Source organism: Ambystoma mexicanum, chromosome 5p (genome assembly GCF_040938575.1).
Source record: "Ambystoma mexicanum isolate Mex_15411 chromosome 5p, UKY_AmexF1_1, whole genome shotgun sequence".
Classification (NCBI taxonomy): domain Eukaryota; kingdom Metazoa; phylum Chordata; class Amphibia; order Caudata; family Ambystomatidae; genus Ambystoma; species Ambystoma mexicanum.
In genome coordinates, this window is record NC_090930.1 from 851,526,702 (window position 1) to 851,553,618 (window position 26,917).

Consider the following 26,917-nt stretch of genomic DNA (forward strand, 5'->3'; position numbering starts at 1 on the left):
CGAGAGGCTGACATGGAGAGACACGATCTTGCCCTTTCTGACGCAAACCCGTGAACCCTCCGCAGAGGGAATCGTAAAACCGAGGACAATAGCCCAACCGTGCTGCAACAGATGTCAACGGTACATGGAGCACATTGACGCTGATAAGCGGGAGCGAGGGAAACTCGTGATACTGGCCTTGACTCCAGTTAAAAGGAAAGCCAAGCGGTACATCACAACCAGTGAATTGAGGGGAAACTCGATAAGAGCCGGGCTGTGGTGAATGAAAGACGCAAAATGACAAATTGAACAAGTTCAAAGAACTGTAAAATTGTGATGGGGAGACCAGCTGCAGAGGGAACCGGCACCACGTGGGTGCTTTCTCGAGAGACTCTGGTTGATCCCCATCTGAGTGAAACTACAGAAACCCAAAGTCCGTAGGAGAGCCGCCAAGTTAGGTCGAAGTGGTCATCCATGCGGTCAAGCAAAATCCCCGTACAGTCAAACGTCTTTGACCTAAGAACTGTGAGAAAACAAGGGAAGTGAATCCTGCAAACAATTGTGAATGTGAAGTTGGCAAGAGTGAACCCGGAAGAGGGATGCTGACGAGAAGGGGGCAAGTCTAAAGTCCCAAGAAACAGTGTGTTGACTAACGTGAACACGGCCGAGGGATGTCCAATATGAACGGTTTAAAAATACATTGAGAGGTCGGCCACCAGGGGGCGCACGGATGAGTCGCCTCTCCGTGTGAGCTCCGTACACAAGGTCCGAAAAGTGGCAGTGAGCCCCCACTTTGAGACCCCCCCCGATGCTGATTTTCGAGCGAGAGGTGCGGGAAGGTGTCCTCCCCACCTGGGAGAAAACCCGGTGAAAATCGGAGGCGGCATCATAGCGAAATTAACTTCGGCGCGCTGAGGCCTCCGGCGCGGCGTGCGAGCTGCGGATCCTCCGATGCAGGCCTGAGCACACGCGGGGAGAGCCGCTTCCTGTGATTGCCCCGACGCGGTTCCTGGAGCCGTACACTACTGCTCTGTCTGGCTGGGAGCCCCTCTTGGAGCTCGCCGACACTCCCACCGCTGCACGGTGAGTGGATCTCCCCTCTCCCCCTGTACCACGAGACGGCTGTCCCCTCCACTGCCGGTCTCTGCTGGCCTGTCCTCGGCCCTCGGCCCGGTGGCGTGGCGGGGCCTAGCCCTCCCTAGCAGCTACCCTCCAAAGGAGCCCGGCATTCGCTGCATGACCGGGGAGGAGGGTTGGAGGGGGAGCCACACATTGTGACCGTAGAGGAGGAGACGGTTTACGAAGACATGGAGCTCCGGAGTGCCTTATGTTGCCCCCCCCCCAGCGGACGTGGCTCTGTTTAGACACCCTGCACGTAGAACAACACCGCGGATGACGGTCCCTCGTCCTGAATGGTATCTCCTACCACCACTTCTCTTGTGATACGCGGTTCCGTGCAGAATCCACTTCTACTCCAGAGAATCACCGGAACTGAGGGTTGGGCCCCCAAAAGGTTGGGGCGTGTGCCTCCTCGAACACCCCCGCATACCAGGCAGCCACCGTTGTGAGGACGAAAACCGGCAGCACACCCCTGGGTCTTCGCGGATCTCCTCTGGCTGACGTGGGATTGGGAACTAGGCCCTCTGCAAGCCCTCTACACATGCCTCACCGTACTTGCTGGACACGCTGACACATACCTGTTTTTCTCCCTGGAACGATCTGCCTGAATGCGAATGGTCAGTCCAGACCCAACCTCCCCTGCTGCGCAATCTTACATGAATATCTCTTCAGGCAAGTAGTGGTACAATACTCGTGAGATTCTGGTGGCCCGTGTCCATATCAGAAGTACTGTGCGTGAAAGGCCCCACGACTGAACGGGTCCTAACGCTATATCCATTGAAGATCGCTAGAACCTTTTTTATCCTGCTGGGTGATTCGGGGTCCCACCCCCCATGGACCCTAGGACTAAATTGGCGAAGTATACGTTCTCACCAATTGCCAGATCCCCCTTTTCGATTTCTATGATGTCATCAGCAGGGTCCGAGGCTGCTGCGACCAAGGCAGACGTAGCTGACCTGCTTGCTGAAATGAAGGGCATGCGAGCAGACATTGGCAGTAGGATAGATAAGATCACACAAAGGATAGACAAAATGGACGACAGGCTCGAGCAGGTTGAGCACAATCAAACATCTCTGAGTGTATTAGAAGCGCAGATGGATCACCGCATTGCAGACATGTCAAACAGAGAAGACGAATTGCGTCTTAAGGTCGACGACCTTGAAAACAGGGAGCGTCGTAACAACATCCGAGTTTTTGGTGTTCCTGAGAAAGAGGGTGAAACCGAACTGGACCTGAAACACTCATTACACGCTATCTTGAAGCTCCTCTATAACGACGACTCGATTGATGCACCTAAAATTGACCGAATCCACAGGGCTGGAGGTAGACCGGGGGGCCCGAGATCGGTCCTGGCCCGATTTCATAATTATGCGGACAGAGCACGAGTTTTGGATAGGGCCAGAACCGCCCCACAATTGTCCTTGGAGAACTCCGTCATTTCTCTCTATCAGGACCTGTCATCCCTCACGCTAGCAATGAGGAAAAAGTGCTCTCCGATCACGAAAATGTTGAAGGACAAGGGTGCCAGGTACCGATGGGGGTACCCATTCTCCCTCACCTTCGAGTGGGAAGGCTCGACATTGAGACTTGTCTCGGAGAAAGATATTGCCGACTGCATATCGGATCTGATAGGCCCGCCGGAAGATGCCTCTTCTCATGAAGATCAAGGGAAATCTGGCGGCGAATGGAAAACCAAGGCTTCACGGCGGAGAAAGATACCAGGTTCTAGGAAATATAGAAAAATGAACACTTCCCAGGACATGGAGCACTGAAAGTGTGAGAACTGATCAAGTTATTCTGCTGAGGGGGTTATGGACTCGTGTACAGGAGTCAACCTCCTGCTTCGCGACTTCCATAGATGGCCTACAGGCCAAATTGTGAGTGGTCACTTTCTCCACGTGCTAGGTATCCATAGCTCTGTGTGCCTCAGAAGCTCGGACTGTGATATGGAGTAATATTCACATTGCGTTGGCTCCTGGAGGGAGGTTGATGACTCTGTTATTAGATTATTGTTAGCGTTAGATGCGCACAAAAGTTGGGGGTTCACTGATATATGTGATTTTATTATGGTAGGACCGCCTGTTTTGCGGTCTTCACTGGTGGTCCGAGTTCGGCTGGGTGATGTTAACCTGGGCGAATCGGGCGCCGAATACGTTGGGGATGGGGAGGGGGTTGGGGGAGGGGGTGTTTGGAAAACGCACAGTCTGCACTAATCTTGATCCAATAGATGCACAGATGCACCTTGGAAACACTGAGGTCTATTGTACGTGCCGAAAGACCTGGTCGTTGGCCTCTAAAGAGCTTTCTGGGATCCACTCTTATGACACTGACCCACACATTGCAATAGCCGACGGGATATGTGCCACGGCACAGACGAAATGGCCGCCCACGACCTCTGAATATATCTATGATGGCACCTACGCCCCGTAGTGACACATTACGCATTTGCACACTTAACGTCAAAGGCTTGAACTCCCCCACGAAACGATCAATGGTGGCCAGGGAATTCAGGCAATCAAACGTAGACATCCTGTTCCTTCAAGAAACGAGATACCGGAGGGGTGAGGAGAGGGCCATACCGTCACGGGAGATTGGACTTGCTTACTGGAGCTCGGGTATACTGAAGAAGGCAGGGGTGGGGATTCTGGTTCGCAAATGCCTGCGGATGACAGTTCTTGACATATGGACAGATACTGAAGGCAGGGCGATCACGGTTGTGGGCAACATAGGGGGCATAACAATTACTCTGGCTACGCTTTACGCACCCAATCAGGGACAAAATCGGTTCCTTCACAAAATCTCTGAAAAGGTCTTCAATATGGCTAAGGGGCACACTGTCCTGGGTGGGGACTTTAACACATGGATGGACAGTTCTATTGACAGACAGACTAGAGCCGACGCATTAGATCCGCCCGTTACCCGAATTGAGGCTGACATTAAGTTTACCCTTGATCTGTATGGCCTTGTTGATAGCTGGCGATACCTGCACCCGTTAGACAGAGGCTTTACCTTTCACTCCCTCCCCCACGACACACTCACACGCATCGACTATATTTTCCTTTCCAACGATCTTCTACGCGTGCTGCAAGCTGCCACTATATATCCCTCCGCATGGTCAGACCACGACATGGTTGCGATTGATATATCTTGGACTGAGCTTGCACCCCGGAATACTAAATGGAGGTGTAATGAATCCCTCTGGGCTGACCCGGTCTTTAAAGGGACCTTTGAAACCGAAATCGAGCAATTCTTTTCCACTAATGATACAGGAGAAGTGGGGAAGGTGTCTGTGTGGGAGGCAGCCAAGGCAACTTGGAGGGGAGTTCTTATAACGGAAGGGGCCCGAAAGAAAAGGGAACGCGCTTTAATGGAAAGGGGCATCAGGGAGAGGCTTAGTGTGGCTCAGAACCTGGCGCAGTCCTCCCCGTCTGATAGACCTAGGTACTTAGCTGAAGCCAAACAACTCAGAGAAGAATTGAGGATACTTACTGCTGGCAAAACAGCCCAGACCCTACAGTGCCTTAAGCAAAAGTATTACGAGAAGGGGGATAAAGCAGACGCCCTGTTAGCAGCCCGCCTTCGTGCACAGAAAGCGGAAAGATGGGTTGATAGAATTGAGAGGACTGACGGCACTCTTATAGATACGACTGTCACGTCCCCGGAGGACATACAAGAGGCATTTGCCTACTTCTATGAAGACCTATATATGTGTGACCCCCCTCCCCCTATGGGAAGCATAGACGCATATCTTGAGGACGCGCGTCTTCCTACTCTCACAGGTACGGAGGCCGAATCCTTAGATACACCGATCACTGAGGATGAAGTTGAGAGTGCCATTAAGAGGCTGAAAATAGGGAAAGCCCCAGGGGATGACGGATTCACACCGGGTTTCTATAAAGCATTCTCCACCCTTCTTGCCCCTTTCCTAGCATCCTTGTTTAACCATATCTTCGATACGGGTCAGGCCCCCCCATCCTTCTCTCAGGCCCTCCTGGCTGTAATTCCTAAGGAAGGTCGAGACCCCAAATACTGTAGTTCTTATCGACCCATCTCGCTTCTTAACATCGATGCAAAGGTGTATGCCAGAGTCATTGCGGCTCGGCTCGAAACATATCTCCCTAGACTGATACACTCTGACCAAGTTGGCTTTGTCCTGGGCAGGCAAGGCGCAGATACTATGAGGAAAACACTACACTTACTTCACAAGGCACAGGGAATGAAGGGGGACCCATCTCATTTGTCGTTGGATGCTGAGAAGGCTTTTGATAGGGTGTCATGGGACTTTCTGGAAAGAGTGTTAGTGTCTAATGGGTTGGGACCGAAACTCTGCCGCGCCATTAAAGCATTGTACACCTCCCCCACGACGTCTGTGGCGGTGAATGGAGGATACTCACGCTGGTTCCCCCTTGAAAGAGGAACGAGACAGGGTTGCCCACTGTCAGCAATATTGTTTGTGATGTCCCTCGAACCACTGGCGCAGAAATTAAGGAGTGACAGTAGAGTTAAGGGCATCACGGTAGGAGACAGGGAGTATAAACTGGGACTATACGCGGATGATATCCTGCTTCATCTGACGGACCCCTTAGACTCGATCCCAGCTGCGCTCAACATAATTGAGGAATACGGTGCACTGGCCGGCTTAAGAATCAACACAGGGAAGTCAGTCCTCCTCCCGATTGACAAAGATAGGGATTCTGAGATCGTGCGCTTTGCCCCGCTAGGAGTTCAAGTCAGCCTTACTACCCTCTGTTACTTGGGCATCAATGTCACCCGCGATCTTGACTCCTTATATGGAGCTAACTTTCCACCACTGTCACTCGCCCTACAGAAAGATAGCCAACGCTGGTCTAGGCTCACGATCTCCTGGATGGGCCGTTTAAATGCCATAAAGATGGTCTTTCTCCCTAAAATATTATATTTGTTTCAGATGCTCCCCATTAGGATCCCCCCAGAATACTTCACGGAAGTGAGAAAATTGTTTCTGACCTTCCTATGGCAGGGCCAGAGGCCAAGGATTCCGAGATCCTTACTCCAGCTCCGCAAAGACAACGCAGGAGTAGGCCTCCCGGATATGGAGACATATTACAGGGCGACACAATTTAGGGTTCTTGTCCCGCACTTTAGGCAACGTTCAGAGCCCCAGTGGATAGCGCTGGATAATTATCACCTCCGTCCCTTTATTGTGTCCGAATGGTTATGGGTCCCCAGATCTCAATTGCGTGAGGGAATCAGATCCCACCCTATCCTGGGCACATTGTGGGCAGTATGGAAACCCGGCGGGAAAATGATGGGCGTCACGACATGGCCATCTCCCCTAGGACACCTTTGGTCACCAGGAATCCGAGATGCAATCCCAGAACCAGGAGGCTATGAAACATGGTATCAAGCGGGGCTGGAAAGGGCGGGCCAATTATGGCGCAATGGAACCTTTATAACCATTCAGGAGCTCCAGGAGGCGCTCGGCATAGGCCCGCTCTCGGTCTTCCTATATTTGAGACTCAAAGGGGTAATGACAAGGTCAATCTGGAAGGACCAACTGCAGAGGGATCTTACCCCGTTTGAAATGATCCTTGATCGATGTACGGGCTCCAGTGGCCTGATAAGTGCTATGTACTCGGCTTTGATCGAGGCCGATATTTCCCCCTCCTTGGTGCTTAAAAGCAGATGGGAAGCAGATATGGGTAGGCAAATCTCGCAAAAATTGTGGCTACAAATCTGCAGACGTACTGCGAAATCCTCTATATCCTGCCAGTATAAACTGCATGCTATAAAGTTATTGTATAGGTGGCAGTATGACCCGATCAGGCTCGCCAAGATGTACCAAGGGGTTAGCCCATACTGTTGGAGGGGCTGTGGGATGCGAGCTGATTATTGGCACATGTGGTGGGGGTGTACAATGGTTCAGACCTACTGGTCGGAGGTTCTTAGCTGGATCAGGGAACTGGACAATGAAGGAAGGGTACAGCACCCAATGCTCATCTTGTTTGGTCTGATCGAAACAGGGGACAAAGTTGTAAAGGCACCTACGATGGTACACGGTCTACTGATGGCTGCACGAGCCTGTCTCACTATGGTATGGAAGAGGCCAAAGCTCCCTAGTAAAACCGAGTGGCTTGGGGTTGCCCAAACTCTCTATAGAATGGAATGCTTGACTGCCGCCCTACGCGGAGACCTTACGGATGTCGAAAGTGCCTGGTTGAGTTCAGAGCCAAACATGCCTTGTAAAGATAATGTGTGCAGAATACTGTTGTGATTTGTGCCAATACTGACAATGAACGATGATTCTCGTTGTGGCGGCTCCATGGGCCACGCTATGTGTCTTGGTCGGACACTATATTTGTACTCAAAGCTTTCTGATGTGGTTTCACTGTTTAATGTTGTTTTTCAATCCCGTACTTGGAAATGTTAGAGAAGGGAGGGGAGGGGGGAGGGGGGAAGCAAGATTGGGTATTACAGATTTTACTTGCAATATTGTTTAACTCTCAGGAACTATTGCGCATGCCATACGGAGACGGTATTCACCTTACATGCCATTTCTAATATCTTATTGACAAACTCTGTATGTAGATGACTGTTGACTTTGCATAAAATCAATAAATTTTGAATTTTAAAAAATACATTGACATTTGAGAAGGGTCAGAGCCCGAACAAGTGAGATCCAGGGGTGAAGCTATCACCCAAAGTTCATTGTAAAAAGACCAACAGTCGAGAGGGGTCCAAGCCCGAATGAGAGTGATCCAGGGGTGAATCCATCACCCGAGAAATGCATAGAACAGAAATTTGTTTTTGTTAGTTATTATTTCGTATGGTAAACCTATCAGGCCTCAGGACCAGGAAACCATCCACTGAGATATTGAAAGGAACTGTTTTAGGATCCAAGCCCGGAAGAGAGAGAGAGAGCAATTCAAGGGGTGAAAAGCAATCACTCACCACGAGGAACAAGGGTCAGCGCCCTGAAGAGGGGGACCCAGGGGCGAAGAGCCCTGACCCCAAGTAAAACCAGGAAACAAACTTTAATTTTGTTAAAGGAACATTTGATTAGTTATTTGAAGACATCAGGCCCTCGAAGGCGAGAGACTTTTGGTACAAGAGACTTGGACATTAAGGCTCCGGATAGACGAACAGAACTGTCAACTCGTGCTGGGGAAGCTCGAGTGTGTGCTGTTTTCCAAGATCCCACCTTGCCCAGTGCTAAAAAAAGGGAGAAGGGAGGAGGGAGGACCAAGCTACCGCATCCTGACATATTATTTGAGAACACTTCTTTCTATTCTTGAAAAACTATAACACAGCCTTTTCTATTAGTTGTAAGGTTTGGCAATTGGATTATGAATATAGGCCCTTTTTATTTTGACACAACACTACAAGGACTGCCTTATTCTCATTTGATGGTGGACGCTTGCTCCCATCTTCGTTTTAGGTTTAGATTAGGCGTTTTTCCAACCTGCATACAGTTTAATAAACACCCTTTAACTGTGATCACTTGTGTCTGTCTTTACTGCCACCACGGGTTCCTTACAACACTTTTACAGTGCCTTTAGTTTTGGTTGAGGCAGGGAAACCCCTCAGTGATGGGGCCAGATAAGTATTTCTTTAACATCACAAATATTTGTGAAAAATGTCATCCCTGTGTCAGCCTCTCTCTTCTGCACCCATACAGAAAGGGCTTAGAGAGAGACGAGAGATGGTACTCAAATGAGAAGAAAGAAGGGAGGGAAGGAGGAGGGGTGAAGTCAAAGAAGAATGATTGACTACCCCTGTAGTGCCATCGCAACTGGATGGGCAGGAGATATGATAAAAGTGGGTTATCGAAGTGTAAAGAAAAGCGGGTGTAGAGTTGTTATCAGGGATAATCCAGGTATCAGTAAGACAAAGAAATCGTAGGTAAAGGCAAAGAAACAGATCAAGGATAGAATAAGACTTGTAACAGATAGAACGATTATATAGAAGACCCATCATTAAAAGGAGAAAAATCAGGGGACACAAATGGGTAGGAGAGATTCAAAACATTGCGGGCGTTTTGGGTAGTGGGGAGGAAATCAGGGAGAAACTAGTTGGAATGGGAGAAGGCATAGTGGGCAAAATTAGGAATAGGGAAGAAAACCGAATAATGAATGTGAGTAGGGCGTATGATCAGGTGTGAACAGTGGCAAACAGGGAAGGATAGCACCCTTGAATGGTCACCCTTTGATTGGGACGGCCAGGACGAGGATGCCCACTTCAAGTGTAGAAGTAGGCACCAGGGGATCACGTGATCCCTCACGTGATCACAGATGGTGGGGGCTGGTGGGAAGATGCAGGGGAGGTCCCAGTTGCAGCTGCCGCGGTCTCAATGGGTCAATTGAGAGGCAGTCCTCTCTCTGGAAGGCAGGGACCAGCAGGTGAGGCTGCAGGCGGCAAGCCCTGGCAGAAGTACTTTGATGTTGGTGGTCACATGAACCCTCACGTGAAAGCAGATGGTGGGGCTGAGGGAAGGATGCAGAGGAGGTCCTGGCAGCGGCAACCGCTGTCTCAGTGGGGGTCTCGGGTGACAAAGCTTGCCCTGGAAGCAAAGGAACAGCAGGTTTCCTCTTTCGTCTGGCATGTCTAGGGTGCAGTATATAGTTTATTCTATGTTTAGTGTCACCTGGAATGGAACACACACAATCCCAATATATTCGGTTTGATACCTCAATTTCCTTCTTTATCAGCTGCAGTAGGGTGGGGGAGGGGGGAGTTATGTAATATATTCCTTACTTCATTTTGTCCTTCCCACCCTACTGCACATGCCTTTGATGCTTGATTTGATGTTTGCAGATGTTTATTGGCCAGTATATACTTTATTTGACCTGGCCCCGCATGTCTTAGGTTTTGCTTATCCAATTTCATTCGATATGTCAAATCTCAGCCCAAGGCCAAAATCTCGAAACGTGAAGCAGAGAATGTTGTGATACAGGCAGAGCCTGTGATTTATTTTGCATCTATGGAAATCGAATTTCAAAAATCATGTTTTTCAGCTATAATTTTGGGCATGGAAATACTAATGAAACTAAGTGCCACATTTTGCCATCCCACTTGTATGCCACATTTGCTAAAGTTTCATGGGTTAGAAAAACAGTTAAAGAGGAAAAAAAAGTATATTCAGATTTGCAATATATCCTTGTTCAAACCTGCAAACCCAATTTGCACCGAGGCTACAAGTTGACAAAAATGCTGAGGAAGGATGGCATGCCTCAAGTCAGGGGTGCAGAACTGGTTTAGCTGGAGGGCCGAATTTACCATGCAAGTCTCATACTGTGGCCAGACTGAATGTACATTGGTGAATGTGGGTGGGTAAGGGCTGGTGCCCCATTTTAAAAATATCAGGCATTTTGTGGGTTAAATTGTTTTCATTGCATTATTTTTTTCACTAGAATGTGTATTACATATGTTACATTTTAAAGCATTTCCTGAGAAAAAACGCTGAATGCTTTCAAAGAAACATAATGGAAACACGAACTTAGGTTACAGAAGTAAGACAGTAGGAAGCAAAACATTCCCAATGAGCATCATTCATTAAGACAAGTACAAGTAGTGTGGGGTGCATTCAAAGGCCCCAAACTGAAGTCCCTTTCACATAAAAAAACAGGATTTATACACACGGTCACAAAAACGGCTAGGCATGTGTATTGGCAGTTTAAATGTTAAAATGGTACTACTGCTAACAGGGAAAAAGACATGGTGCATGTTGACAAAAAGTAATGTATGTTATGTTTTGCGTACCAAATACTAGTGACATTTCAAAAGCCACTTTGTTCTCCATGGAAATAATTCTGTAAGCCAGAGGCAAACCCTTTTGCTTGCTGTTGGACACATTTAACAGGGAACTTCAACAATGGAAGACTGGCATCCTAGTGTTTACAAGTGCAATAAAATGTGGCTGACTCTGGTAGGTATGGAAAGCCAAGTGTTCTTTAGACTGGCTGTCTCTGCAGGACCATTTCGCCTGGCTGAAGCATGACCACAATGTAGACAGTAGGTGTGAAGAGGGGAGCTTTGAAGACAATTCAATGAAGCGAGCCTGAAATTCCAACTTCAAACATATAACCCACCTCAAAGTGACTAATAAAGAAAAAAACTCTGGTTACAGGCAAGCCCAGTGAGGCCATATGGCCCCTGAAGGCATTAGAATTGCCATTTGTCCCACATGAAGATTTACTATTACTTTAAAAGGACTATCATCAGTTAGGCCTTTTTCCCCAGGTGGATTAAGGTGGATTTTCTTCATTTATGTACCATTGTTTAGGCAATTTCCAGGCGATTTTGAAGATATAAAATTCATTCAACTGCGACTCAGGGAACTGTAATGGCCATCTAAAATGTGTTTCTGGCTGATCTGAAAATGATCCAAATGTGAGAGTTGGTGAACCGTTGGAGGGTAAAATTAGGAATATGGGTAATAAATGACATATTCATAACCATTATGCTTTTTTACAGAAACAGCAACAAATTGCCACATGGCCGTGCAACATAGTGCAGACCTGGCTTTCATTTTATTTAATTCCCCATGATTAGCTGAATCGGAAAACATATATTATGGTAATTTATTGTAAAATTATGTAGCTTTGCCACATAACTAGTTTTTGCCAAATAACTGGCATGGGAACAAACAGGGCTTGTACATTACGCTGCCATATGTCTGCTCCAGACTCAAACAAATCCATAGAGAGGGGCTGGAGTGGGGAGGAGAAAGGTAACTGTTCATGCTTAGTTGCAAAAAATCTGGCAGGGTACTTGCCCAATATTGTAAAATTGGTGGTGTCATTGCTGCTATATAAGTGGGACTGCACTAGGAGGAAGGGACAGGGCTGCTGAAATTTCCCATCAAAAGAGTGCTGCTGCAACTTACCATCTGACAGCTGCAAGGAAACAGAGGAGATTGCAGAGAGTGCATCTGGGTGGACCGGTCTATTTCTAGGAAGTATTAGAAGATAACTGGGTACTATGGTGGAGAGCAGAAAGGCCATCCTTGAGAGTGGAGTGACCAGACCGCTGCCCTATCTTTCCAGAGTGTTGTGAAATGCAGCTGGCATTCCTAAACTTTAAACAGGGGCTTTCTATGCAAGTAGAACTGAGATCTTGGAACCAAAAGGTGGGGGAGTCTTGCATGCCTTAAATTGATTTCTCTTTATAGGGATGGGGTTCTATAGGGGGGTATTGTGTAGTTCCTTAGCCTATTTAACTAAAAAGATTAATTTAATCAATTCCCCACTTGGTGGAACACTACAGGGTGGTTTTGTTAAAATTCGAAATTAACACAGCTGACTTCCCAGTGTGCACTGAAAAACTATAGCCAATAATTTAATTGGGTAATCCTTTTTGTCCTGTTGACCCGACTTCTTTAAGGAAAAGCTGTGTCTTTGTTCTTAAATCAGCCCAATCTTTAAATCCTAAATTCTCAAATCATCCCAATTTTTACCATCCAGCTTCCCCAACACAGGCATTTAAGTGGAGGGGGTCTAAAATTCGAAATCCTGACATCATTCCAATTTTTCTTTTAGACTTCCTCAACACAGGCCAAAGTAGAGGGGGGGTCTGAAATACAAACCGCTAAATCACCCTTTGTTTTTTTTTTTAAATGAAAGCCATCTTAATATTAGCAGCCTTACTGTCCAAATTTGTACTTTATTTACGTGTTTAGTGTACTTTGTTGAGATAGCTGCAGAAATTTGAAAAATACCTTTGCTGCTAGAAGCATATTTTTAGAACAGCAGTATTGAGCACTTTTAGTGAATTTTGCGTGGTAGTCTTAGTGACTTACTTTGTTTAATCCTTTTTTAAACAAGCACCGTCTATTTTAACATGTTCCTTCCTTGGGGACTCTTCCTGCACTAGACTTTACTGTTCCGCACCAATTTGGAACTACAAATACCATCTGTATTGTAGTTCTCGTGCCTTATTTCTTGACACGCCAGGCGCGTCAGCGCCGGCGTGTCTGGGACGGTTTGTGGCGCTTCGTGGCAGTGAGTATCCGTATCTGCTACTATCATTGTTATTTCTATATTTGTATTACTTCTTATTGTATATTGATTAAATATGACGTCCTGTTGTGATCTGGTTACAACCATCTTACGTAACCGTGGAAACAGGCCACTATCGGTAACACATGATTTTGCTGCTACTTGTTCTGCTCCTGCCTTAACACATATGATAACAGATTCCAGTCCCAGCCAACATGAACAGGTCTTTTCATCGGAACCTACTTCTATGGTGGTCCCAAATACACCTAGTAAAATTATATCGAAAGGGACTACAATTAAGTACCTGCTACTGAATACACCTTCTCTAGTTAAGCATTGCCATGAGGTAGCAGACCTCATTGTAGAAACACAAGTGGATATATGTGCTCTCACAGAAACTTGGGTTCATGATGCTGCCATTCACTCTCTTCTAATGGCCACCCCACCTGGTTATCTATTCTTTCACTCAGATAGACAAGAAAAAAGGGGTGGAGGTGTGGCACTAATATATAGAACTGCCCTAAAAATACATGAATCAGGGAAACCAGTTTTTGATCATTGTGAGGCACTTTTTCTTAAACTTAATCTTGCCCCAACATCTTCTCTTTACTTACTGTTGCTTTATAGACCTCCTATTCACACACCCCTTTTTGAAGAACAAATGTTGGCTTTTATTGGTAATTCTTGTAAGCCACATTCCCCTACTATTATAATCGGAAACAATAATTTATCGGCGATTAACCTATCGGATGGACCTTCTACTTCTTTAGCTCAATCTTTATCCTCATTATCTTTTACCCAGCATGTTAAGGTTCCTACTCATATAGGTGGTAATATACTTGACTGGGTTATATCAAAAAACATTTCTATTATTAACATCAAAGTAGATCAATGTATTTGGTCAGATCATTATTTGGTAGGTTTTCAGACAGCTCACAATCATACTATTTATACTGACAAACAGTTGGTTATACCTGGTATGACGAGGAATGTACAAATAAATAAATAAATAAATCACACAAGATGCTTTTCGTGCTACGGCTCTGCCTTTATTACCATCTTTGCAGGAGCCTATGCCGCTTGAAGCCTTCGTAGCAAATATAAGATCTGCGGGTGATGAAGCCTTTGAAATACTTGCTCCTCTTAAATCTTCCATAAAAAAAGGAAAAAAATACATCTTATACTCCTTTTTCAGCAGAGATAATTGAAGCTCGTACAAAAAAACGTCAATTGGAACGACTGTGGCGTAAACATCCATCTGAGACAAGTCTTACCTCAAATAGGCATGCTGTTCGACATTATAAATCTCTTATTCATTCTACTAAAGAATCACACCTTAACTCTCGGATATTCAAAGCAAAATCTAGCTCCAAGGAGCTCTTTATTATTCTTTAGGAATTAAAGGGCTGTACCACAACATCTATGCCACAGGCCGACAGTTTATGGTGTCAAAAAATTATAGTTTTGTAAATAAAACCTTAACCCACCAAAATAATATTAACGCCCAGGTCAAACTTATCTCTGATCATATGTCATCTACAATAGGTAACAAAAATGTTGCTGGAGAGTTCCCTGCATTCTCTTTTAAAACAGTTTCCACAGAAGAAATTATCGACATAATTTCTAAACTTAAACCTACTTCTTGCAATGGGCATGTTTTTCCGGCCACCCTATTTAAAGAACACATTCTAACCCTTGCTCCATGGATTACCACCTTTGTAAATCGATCTTTTCAGGAGTCATATGTCCCCGAGAATATAAAGGAGGCTTGGGTCACACCCCTGCTTAAGAAGGAAAATCTAGATCCCGTCTAGGCGGGAAATGATCGTCCTATTACAAATGTTCCTTTCATATTGAAAATTTTGGATAAAATTGCCTATTGTCAATATCAAACCTTCGGCGAGGAGCACGATACATTAGCTACCCAACAGTCCGGCTTCCGACCTTATCACGGGACCAAGACTGCGTTGTTGGATTTAAAATCTTGTATCGCAGGTCTTATCAATGAAGGAAATACAGCCTAGCTGCTGCTTTTAGACCTGTTCTCCGCGTTCAATCTAGTTGATCATCAACTTTTAGCAGATAGGTTGATTACAATTGGTAAATGCTCTCCAGAAGCATCATGTTGGCTATGGGCATTTATGTTGCCAATTATGCTGACGACGCGCAGATTGTTATTAAACTTGCTGGTGAGTATCAAAAAGACTTAGAGCATATTAATTACATCTTTGCTGAAATTCAAAAATGGATGGCGTTAAACTCTCTGGCCCTTAATAATGCTAAAACTGAGTTGTTGTTTCTGGGCACTCAGCAGAGGCTAAAGAAATGGGATATAAAATCTGACAATTATTTGATTGGTCAACATGTTATTCACATATCAAAATCTGTAAAAACCCTAGAGGTCTTTTTTGACCCTCAACTGTCTTTTACCCGACAGACTAATTATCTTAAATCTTGTCATTATTATATCCAGCTTTTATGGCAGATTCGTCCATATCCATCTAAAGAAAATCTTGCTTTGATCGCAGCTGCGATTGTAACTGCAAGCTGGACTACTGCAATAGTCTTCTGATTGGTACCTCCCAGGCCAATCTTAAGACCTTGCAGGTGATTCAGAATAGTGCAGTGCGAGCTGTAATTGGACTCAAGCGCAATATGCATGTTTCTGAGGCAAGGCGCAGCCTGCATTGGCTGCCGGTTCAACAGCGGTTACATCATAAAGGGCTGACCATTGTGTACAAATGCCTGTATGGTAAAGCCCATCATATCTTACTGCCAGGATAAAAAAGAAATTGGTTGGTCGCTCATTACGTTCCAGTAGCGGCACTACTTTAGTTCAACCTCTGTCTATCTCGAAAAAATTCGGGGGAACAAGCTTCAATTCCTGGGCTCCTTATGGAATTCCTTGCCTAAACATCTTGCTGACAGCAGCTCCTTAAGTATCTTTAAGAAACAATTAAAAACTTCCCTGTTCGATATAGGTGAAGGATAATTATTTTCCTTTTATGCTGCTGGAGTATTCAGTCTTGTATCCCACTGTATGTACCCTTACACCGGTCTTTGTATTGTGGATTACTAGATGAATACGGCTCTCATGTTTTATGCTTTTTTCCCTCTGAACTTTTTATGTTATCTGTCGTGTCTTTTCCTCTCCTGTGCTCGCCCTGAGGCCTATGGGTTAGTGGCGCAATACAAGAACATAGATAGATAGATAGATTAGATAGATAGGTGTTGGAGAAATTATAATTGCTATATGTATTGGTACCAATCTAGAAATCCTACTGCTAGCCATTTAAGCGCGCAGGAAAATCAAAATTGCACAGCACTACATTTACTATTGTTTTGGTTATTGATTATTTTAATCATTTCTTGAAGAGAAATGTGTAGAAAGTAAAGAGTTGTGACTTGTTTAAACCGTTACAGTAGTTTATGTCATTCTTGTGAGGCTACTTGGAATTGTAAAGTGCGATTGCTGCAACTTGCAAGGCCTCTTCTAATACTGAATTCACTACCAACCAGCAGGACCGAAACATGTTTGGAGGAAATAAAATTGCCATCTAAATTGTTGTAGGTAGGGGGGAGGAGGAAGGTAGGCGGGTTGGTAGGTCACACTTCCCACAGTATCGGCAATTTGTGGTGGCGCCATATACTGAACAGGGTAGTGTTAGCATCTCTCAGTAAGGCGACAACACCCTTTAAACAACATTTGAATGTACTTGCGAAGGACAGTAGAACATGAGGACAGTCAATTGGAAATGACTAGGACAACTGGCAATTGAGAAAGAATACCCATTTGTCCATCATAATATTGGACAGCTTGTAATGGCACTGTCACTTAGATGCGTGTGTATTATGGGGCCAAAATCATGTTTTTATACAGGTAAAACTGCATGTATCACACAATGCAAAGACAAAAACAGTACAAGAGAGGCTTCTTAAACTAGTTATGGCCCATTTTGAGAGGTCACATGATAACACAGTCCTCAGCTGGTGCCTCATCAGACTGCAGCAGGGAAAGGAAACTCAAGACTCATACATGATGCGCTGATGGGCCGCATCTGGAGCATGGTCTGTACCTAGTGCACCCGGGCCCTAAGCCTTGCAACAACATGCAGTCAGCCCCACGATGCAGAAATTACACCAGCCCTCACACTATTCCTTCCCCAGTTAAACTTGATTAATGTACATATTTGCATTGTTGTTTCGTTCTCACTACTTTTGACAAATCTACAAAGAAGCAGTATACATTCGAAATCAGTACACTTTGATTATCATACCTTCACAGAACGTGCCCAGCCAATTATCAGAGTTAGGTTATCCTTCCAGCAAAGGCTGCACGGGTACATGTCCGGGCGGAGACTCGTATCATCTCGGGGCACATTTGTAATTCTTTGCTTTGTGATCATATCAAGTATCTTCACACCCTGCAGAGAAGTAAACATGCTCTATTGAGGCTAAACTTCACAAGACATTCACGACAAACTGGAATTTCTGACTGCATGTTAATGCATATAAGAGAACCGAACACAAGAGCGCAACCCCCACAGTTCTCCTGTGCAGGAACCCAAAGCGCACATGCTTCTTGATGAAGTAGGTGTTACGGCTGTAAAAGGAATGTTAGATCACACAAGATGTGCCCCTGGTAATGTACCCACTGGAACAGCAAACACATCAACTCTCTACATGAGGTAATGCATTTCTCAATGCTTTTTCACACTCCTGAGCGGAAACCATGCTCTTCCGTAAGCAATCAATCCCAATTTAGCAGCAGCAAGCAACAATGATCACCCAACCTCTCACCACCAGCTTCTCTGGTCCTGCTGGGATCTGGGTGTGTTGAACCTACTATTGTCTTCTCTTTAGAATCTGCTTTGCATAAGCAGGAGGCCAATCGCCCCCAAAATAGGTGTTTCGTTGGCCCGAATGGGCGAGATGAACACCAAAGAGATGTCTACTGATTGAGAAAATGTAGAGGAGTGGCAAGCATGAAATGAAAGTTATGTGCTCAAAGTAGAACATCCCTAGTATCTGGTTACAAGTAGTGTGACTAGGATTGGGCTGCTATTTAACTTCCAAATGTATACACGCAGGGCCAATGCAAATGGCATACAGAAAAATGTAATTCACTACACAGTATAGTTACAGGGAACAGAGCCGACAGACAAAGGTTTCTTGGGAGATACATGAATAAAAAGCACGTACACTGAACATGGAAGAGTCGGCAGCCCTTCTCCTGACTTCTAACATGATAGGCTTTAATGCTGTATAAACCAACACGGGAAGTGATAAAAAACATATGGACCAATGTTGGATTGCACTATGTCAAAAACATTTACTTCTCGTCATGCCAAACAATCTTTACGCTTAATTCTCAATTTGTCTACTGCTTTAGACATACTGGATCATTTGATACTTTGCTCTTCTCCTTCTTTTAGTATATTGGATGCTCTGTCCTGGTTTTCTTCTGATCTTTCAGTCTCTTTTGTGGGCTGGTGAATTTTTCTGTTTCTCGGTTCTGAAATGCTCTGTCTTTGGCCCTTTACTTTTTTCTATTTATATCATTTTTCTCTTCTATTATTCAGTAATTTGGTTTTCACTGTCATTACTTTGGGCTACGGGGTGGCACTTACGACACTTGTAAACTGAAACTATTTTATTGATAGAGCAAAATGGCATATGCGATGGGGCACAAAGCTTGAAGGACTTTGGTTAGTTGCTCACCCATTGACTGCCTATGGCCATGCTAATCCCTATAGCCATTCCCACCCAGCTCTTGCCACTGCCTGCTCAAAACACCTCCTCTTGGGTACTCTGAGTTTGCTTTAATCAAGCCTCACCATCAAACATTTAATTTGAAGAGCCTACCAGTATTTTTTCAAAGCTGTCTTCCGAGAGTCAATGACTTAATTGGAGCCGAAACACACCGCTGGTGCAATACAAATGTCGAAACCAGGCCTGCTTTCAGCCATTATTTATAAGCACTATTCATGTCCTTCAATGAAGTCCTGTCAAAAAAAGAATTGTCAAAGCCAACAGTATTAGGCATTTGCCAGGCACTGCTATCCGATGCCCAGGTACTCGCAACTGCTACAATAAATGGGCAGTTAACACCACTACCGCAATGACTGGCATTGATGGTAACAGGTGCCTATCCCATGCCTAAACAAAAGACCAAACTGTTAGCATTGCCAATGCTTATTTTTATGCAGGGACTGATCTTTTCCCGTTTTTCACCAACCTCACTGGTACATTTCCGATTGTCTTGCAGCTGTTATGCTATGGATGCTTTTATCATTCTCTACATCTCAATCCTTCTAAAACAGATTTTCTTCTTCTATGCTACCTTGCCTCATGGTTTTCCACCTTCACCCATTTCATATTACATTGAGTTGCTTTGCCTTTCAACATATGCTGTCGTCCTCCTCATTCTCCATCATCCCACTACTTCTCATCATTCTCCGTCATCACGCACCTTATCCTCATTCTTGGTCATCCCACTCCTCATTCTCCCTCATCGTCCCACTCCTCCTCTGTTGTCCCCCGCCTCCACCATCTTCTCACTCCTTCTGTTCAGTCATCCCACTCCTTCTCCATTCCCCATTGTCTCACTCCTCATTCTCCTTTGTCCCAGTACCAGAATGCTGCTTTTTCCAGTCCCCTTGATTCACCACAGTCATTCACCTCCTTGTTCCTAGTCCTCCTCCTCCACCCCAGTCCTCCTCCTCCTTTATCCCAGCCCTACACCTCTTCTGCTTCATCCCAGTCCTATGCTTCGATCCCAGTCCTCCTCCATCATACCAATCCTCCTCCATCAGACCTATGCTTTTCTTTCATCCCAGTCCTCCTTCACCCTATGCTTCTCCTTCGTTCCAGTCCTGCACTTCATTTGTCCCATTCCGGCTCCTCTTTCCCAGTCCTATGCTTGTTCTCCTCTGACCCAGTCCCCTCATTCCCAGTCATATACTTATCCTCCTTTGGCCCAGTACTACGCATCCCTTCCTTTGCACCAGTCCTACACTTCTCCTCTGTCCCACTACTCCACCACCTCCTTCACCCAAGTCCTCCATGTCCATCCCAGTGCTACTCATCCTTCATCGCAGTGCTACTCCTCTGTCCCACGCCTACTCCTCCTTCGTCCCAGTCCGATGCCCCTTCTCCTTCGTCCCACACCTCCTTCATACAAGTCCAATGCTTCTTCGATCCCAGTCCTCCTACATCAAACCAATCCTCCTCCATCAGACCTATGCTTTTCTTTCATCCCAGTCCTCCTTCACCCTGTGCTTCTCCTTCGTTCCAATCCTGCCCTTCCTTTGTCGCATTCCTGATCCTCCTTCCCAGTCCTATGCTTCTTCTCCTCTGACCCAGTCCCTTGTTCCTCGTCATATACTTATCCTCCTTTGTCCCAGTACTATGCTTCTCTTTCTTTGTACCAGTCCTACGGGTCTCCTCTGTCCCACTACTCCACCACCTCCTTCACCCCAGTCAAACACTGCATCCTGTGCCCCAGTCCTCCATGTCCATTCCAGTGCTGCTCCTCCTCTGTCCCAGTCCTCCTCCTCCTGCTCCTCCTCCTCCTCCTCTCCCAGTCCTGCACCGCCTTCTACTTGGTTTCCAGTCGCATGCCTTCTCCTCCTCCATCCCAGTCCCACACTTTTTCCTCCTTTGTCCCAGTCCCACACCTTTTCCCTTCTTCGTCCCAGTCCCACACCTTTTCCTTTCTTCGTCCCAGTCCCACGCCCCTTCTCCTCCTTCGTCCCAGTCCCATGCCGTCTCCTCCATCATCCCAGTCCCACGTCGTCTCCTCCATCGTCCCAGTACCCAAGCTGTCTCCTCCATTGTCCCAGTACCCACGCCGTCTCATCCACCGTCCCCGTACCCATGCCGTCTCCTCCACCGTCCCAGTCCCCATGCCTGCTCCATCGTCCCAGTCCTTCTCCTTTGTCCCCAGTCCCACACCTTCTCCTCCTATGTCGCAGGCCTCCTCCTTCATCGTTGTCTCAGCCCCACACCTTCCCCTACTTCCTCCCAGCACCATGCCTTCTCCTTTGTCCAGTCTCATGCTTTTTCCTTTGTCCCAGTCCCATGCGTTCTCTGACATTCCAGTCCTACTCCATTTATTTCATCCAGGTACTATACCTCCATCAGTCCTACTCCTTCATTGAAATCCCATTCCTTCACCTTTTCCCAGTCCTAAGGCTACACCCAACCCTACAGATAAGAGGTGTATTGGCCACCTTTACTCCCTAGAAAATAGGCAAATGCTCCCAGAGAGTAAACATACTCCCAACAAAAATGGGACACGAGACACATTGGAGCATGGCCTCCTCCTTCCATCCACACAGCTCCATCAATATGTTTGGACCAGTAGTAAACATAAGGCAACAGAAAGAAGCTCTACTATTGTTACTGCCCGGTCTGAAGAAGTAAAAGGGCAGCTTTTAAAGTGCATGTATAACTGGGTGCTTCACAAATACTCCTATTGGGAATGGAACTTACTTTTTTACAACCTAAAAAGTAATATTACTCAACTTCAAAAATGGGTAGTAAAACACTCCCAGCCATACAGCTACTCCTTCACCACAGCCCTATGTATTCACCTTTCGTCTTTGCCCTAGCCCTAATTCTTCTCCGGTCCTATGCCCGTTCCTTCTTGTCCTATGCCTAGTCCGTCTTAGTCGCATTCCTACTCCTCCATCTCAGTCCTTCCCCCTTCAAACTCCTCCTCCTCTTCAGTCCTTTTCTTTTAAACCAGACTCTACCCTTCATCCTAGTCCTTCTCTTCAGTCATTGCAGGACTCCCAGTCGCAGACGCCCTTATTCTCTCCACCCGCAGTATTGGTTTGTCCATCTTCTTCATTTATTTATTTAATTGTATTTAATTGTTTTTTGTAATGTGCCTAATACCGAGTTCGGTTTCTAAGCACGGATCCAGGATTCGAACCTCTGTTGCTCTGTGTGTTCTTTCTTCCAAGACGAGCGTGTTGCCCATCTGCTATCCTCGTTTCACATTCATTGCCCTCTTCATATTCGTCTCTGTCTCTCTCTTGCTTCCTCTCTCATTCTCTTTCTCTTCCGCTCACTAAAAAGTGTGGGTTCTATCGGGGTCCAAATAACACAGGAGAAGGCAAAACAAATTAATGGCTGCATGGAGAGTCTGTACGGGGGGTTGGATGCTGAAAACATAAAATGTCATGTAACCTAATAACGTTCCTCTTATGCTGAAACAACACCCTCTAAGCCAGCATATGTATTTGAGTGTGGCATTTGTTACTTTCACACAGGTGGCCTTGTTTGGTGGCAGGGTTTGAGGCTGTATGAAAACTGAACTCTATTATAGTGCGAGACTTGCAAACAAGAGCCGCTGATTCAGTTGTCCCAGCAGCAAATGGAAGGCATGAATGTTGCTCAAATGTTTCACAGGCAGAAATGGACCTATGGAGTTCCCACCTTCTGATTTTCCTTATTTCAGTGATTGTATCTTTGCTTTGCACAAATGTTGATCCTCTTTGCATGAGCATTGCTGGTAAACCAGTGCTGGGTCTTGGTGCAGAACAATATTCCCACCTTGCTGCAAATGAGTTATCAAGCAGTACATGCCCTCTCCATGGTCTCATATGCCCAGCATGTCTATTATATTTTGAAGTGGTACAATCCTGATTTTTGGCCTTGTAGTAAACTGATTTTGAGCAGTAAAACGGGTGTGTTGGAAATCCTTTGCATCCCAGAGTAACTGGGCCTTGCGGATGTGTTTTGCCATTATTATTGATCCTGTGCTGGATGGTAACAGTGATCAGAAGCACTTTATGGGCCACCATAGCAGGCTTTGTAAGATACAAACTTCATTCCTCAACTGCTGATTTAACATTTTTAAGTATTTAGTCAGCCAGCACAAGCGTATAGTTCACGTGATAACAGCTTTGTTATAACTAGTACTCGAGTCTGCAGGTTCTTTAAGCTGAGCTCAACACAAATTGATGCCAATAAATGTCAAATTTAATGAACAAGTGAAAAAACTTTAAATATTGCTTTGCTGTATAATGCGTTCAGAGTGGTCATATCCCAAAAACATATCCTAGGCCCCCTTCCATGGAAGACATCCAATTTCCAAGAGTCCCCATCAATTCTGCTGCTCTAACAGACCAACACGATCATCTGTGGCTCGAAATACACCCTATTAGCCATGTTTGTTTATTTATTCACTTTTTATGCACAGCAGACCCGCAGGTAACAGGGCGCAGCAATAAGAAGATGCAAAGCTTACATGGTTACAAAATAAAACAATATACACATAAATCTTGCATAGATACATAATATACAAGTTACCAGATGTTACACTAAGAATTTACGCAAAGTCAGTATTACACTGAGTCACAGAATAGAGTAGGTTACACAGTCTTCTAAGCAGTGACACAGAGGGCAAGTGGGAGTATGCCGAGTCAGGTGATGGGAGACTAAACATCTGATCTCTACTGACCCATTAATTACATTTTTTCTGAAATGTAGGTAAGGTTGGTCTCTCAGGTCTTGTGGCAGTAGGTTCCAAATTCTGGCTGCCTTCGCTGGGAAGCTATTCCCACCGATCGTGGTAAGCCTGTATCTAGGTATTGCCAGGCAATTCGCGTTGCTAGCTCTAGTTGGTCAGAGAGATTCTCCTATGAAGTTTTATCTATAAGGTAACTAGGGGCAGCGTTATTTAGGGATTTGTGGGTCAGTGATAGTGTCTTTAGCTGTATTTTGTTATTAGTAGACAGGCATTTATGTTGGCGTCTGATGGAGGAGATATGGGTTCTTTTGTTTATGCCAAGTGCTGCTCTCAAGGCGTTATTTTGTAATGTTTGTAGCCTCCGGATGGTGGTTTTATTAGCTCCATTGTATAGGGCATTACAGTAGTCAATTCTGGAGAGTATTAAGGCTCTGGCCAGGATCATGCAGCCGTCATTGGAGAGGAATGGCTTACCAGCTCTTATCAGCTTGCAAGTGTAGGCTGTGGTGGAGGCCAGGGTTTTACCTGTTTATCAAATGACAAAGTGGAATCAAGGTAGAAACCAAGGGTTTTTACTTCTTTGGAGACTTTGATGATATTCCTGTCAATATTAAATGAGGAGAAAATCTTTGGCCTAGTTTTTTTAATGTTGGTATGTGTGCCCATGATTATCAACTCAGTCTTATCATCGTTCAGGTAGAGGCCATGAGTGGCCATCCATGCCTGGATGATAAGATATACCCTATTCACCAATTCAGTGTCCTTGCTATGATCCCCAGAAAGCGGAAGGAGAATCGGTGTATCATCTGCATAGTTAGTGTAGGTGATACCCAGATGGTCCAGATCATCGAACAGGGGCTTGGTGAAGATGTTGTATAGAGTTGGGGAGACACAAGAGCCTTGAGGAAGACTGCACAGAATGGGGGTAGGGTCTGCGGCTGCCGAGAGGGAGAATACTCTCATGGTTCCCTCACTCAGGAATGACTCAATCCATCTGATGGCCTCAGGGGAGAAGTGAGCGGAAGAATCCAAGTGTCTACAGAGGAACTTGTGGTATGTCAACAGGTATTGCAATTGTTTATTTGTACAGCGCTTATACACAATTGAAGTGCTTCAAAACGCTTCAGGCAGGAAGGGAGCAAGGGAAAACAGTAATTCTTAGGACTTGAAGTTTCCGAATGATCGAACAAAAAGTAAATAGTGTACTAGGCCTGACGGCATTTCACATAGTGCAAGTGCATGATTTGTAACAGGCTCAACCAGATTAGGGAGGGGAGACAAAGGGGAACAAGACAGAACTTACTAGGCCAAAAAAAAATCTGTTCATGCAGAGGTACAGATGGGGGTGCAAGGGAGGGGGGAGGAGGAAACAAATGCGCCCATTCTAGCAGGGCCCTGGGTTAAGTGCAGAGATGTTACTTCTCTCATGGAACACATGATGAAGTGCTGAAAGGGCAGTAATGCTGCGCATAGTGCAGAGGCCCGGAGGCAAGTGCACAAACTGGCGGTGGAGCGTGGGACCTGGGAGGCTCTGGAGGAGAGCCAGGCGACCAGTCAGCAAAAACTGAGCAGAGTTAGGGGAGAGATGGAGGAGTGAGGCTGGAGCGAAAGAGAGTGGAGTATGTTAGGGAGAGGGGGAGAGAAAAGGAAGGTCTTGAGGAGTTTCCAGAAATTCTTAAGTTCCGGCTCAAAGCGGAGAGAGGCAGGGAGGCTGTTCCAGAGGGAGGCACCTGCAGAGGATGAAGATCAACTCCAAAATCTCTGCTTGGAAAAACAGCTCACAGGCAGAGAGTTGGAGGAGGCTGAGCAGAGGGCTCTAGAAGGAGAGTATTTAGGAAGAGAGCATTGTAGATAGTGCGGGACCCAGCACAAGAAAGCATTGCAGACTCTGCATATGGTTTTGCACTTGATACTAGCAGTTACGGGGAGCCAGTGGAGGGATTCCAGCACTGGAGAGATGTGGTCCAAAGTCTAGAGGCCAACGGTAAGTGTTACAGGTCGGTTCCGGATTAGTTGTAGTGGGCGGAGAGTAGAAGTAGGCAGAATTAGGCTGTTGCAGTAGTCCAGCCTAGAGAGAACCAGGGCTCTGGAGATGGTGAGCCTTTGGGGGAAGGTGAGAAAAGGTAGAATACCTCTGAGGAGGTGCAGCTAGTAGTGGGACTTTTTAGCGATGTCTGAGATGTGAGAAGAGAAGGCGAGCGTGTAGTCAAAAATGACCCCATGTTTTTGGCCTCATTAGCAGGTGAGGGCGCAGGGCCAAGTGAGGCTGGCCAGTGGCAAATTGGGAAAGCGGGGCAGGGGTCCCAATGAGGACGATCTCTCTTACTAGCATTGAGGCAGTAAGACAGATTTACTGGCAAGGCAGTTCGAAGTGTTACTTTTAAAAAAATATATATATTTATTAGTGTGCTATAGTTAAACAAGTTAACTTTTCAAACGCCTCTTGACACAAACAAATAAAATATCAATATGAGCTTAACAACCATATTTCGCTCATTCCATCCCGTCATAATACAAGATGAAGAAAATGTGAGAAAGGCAAGAAAATTCCCCATCCAATAAAACTTCCACTGATCAACATTAAAAATGACTTAACAAATAATCTTAAAAACATCACATCTTCAAATCTTAACCTCCCCAGTAAATTAGAATAGTTCTTTAAACATATAATAGTTCTTTAAACACTTCAAACATCTACTTCATATTTCCAATATATTTTTTTCACATGTAGCTACACTCTTATAACAGCTACTGTATATGATACTTATCTCATGCAAGACATGTCAACCAGAACAGCTCTTGGGATATTTTGTTCATATTGGTCACCAGTGTCCCATAATTAACCACATAAAAGAATGAAGGGATATACAATCAGTTTGTTAATGCCATATTGTTTCAACCTTACCAGGCTCTTTACATACTTCACAAATTCTTTTCCCAATCGGTGTCCCTTCTCCAGGCCCGTTACAGCTATTTATGTTGGTGAAATTGCATTTGCATAAATATTCGCCTGCACCTAGGGCTCAGGAACTGAAAGATAGCTTTGCAGGGGCAGCTAAGTGGATGGGAGCCTAGTATAGGTCACATAAGCCTTTAGTTTGGCCGTATGTTCGTAACCTTTGGACCAATCCCATAGATTCACCTGCTTTCTAAACTCAGGACTGGCTTAGCCTTTTTTCCATATCGGTGTCCAGACAATCTCTCCAAAGAACTCCTTGTTAATTGATCTGAAATAAGGACTTCCTTTCATCTAACATAGCTCGCTGAAGAATCTTTAAAATAGAATTGCCCGCACCCGTCATGATTTTGCCAAATAGCTTACGTCTATTTAGTTTAACTCTAAAGGACAATGATGACAATC

General features: G+C 45.5%; 1 protein-coding gene across 2 annotated transcripts in view; it reads right to left on the minus strand.

Moving 5' to 3' along the window:
• The window catches only part of VPS41 (VPS41 subunit of HOPS complex), a 1,668,740-nt gene that overhangs the window by 858,747 nt on the left and 783,076 nt on the right, over window positions 1-26,917 (minus strand). For both annotated transcript variants that reach the window (XM_069613279.1, XM_069613280.1), the window contains one exon: window positions 17,351-17,497. In XM_069613279.1, the coding sequence (XP_069469380.1) occupies window positions 17,351-17,497 (147 nt within the window). The remainder of the gene's footprint in view (window positions 1-17,350; window positions 17,498-26,917) is intronic.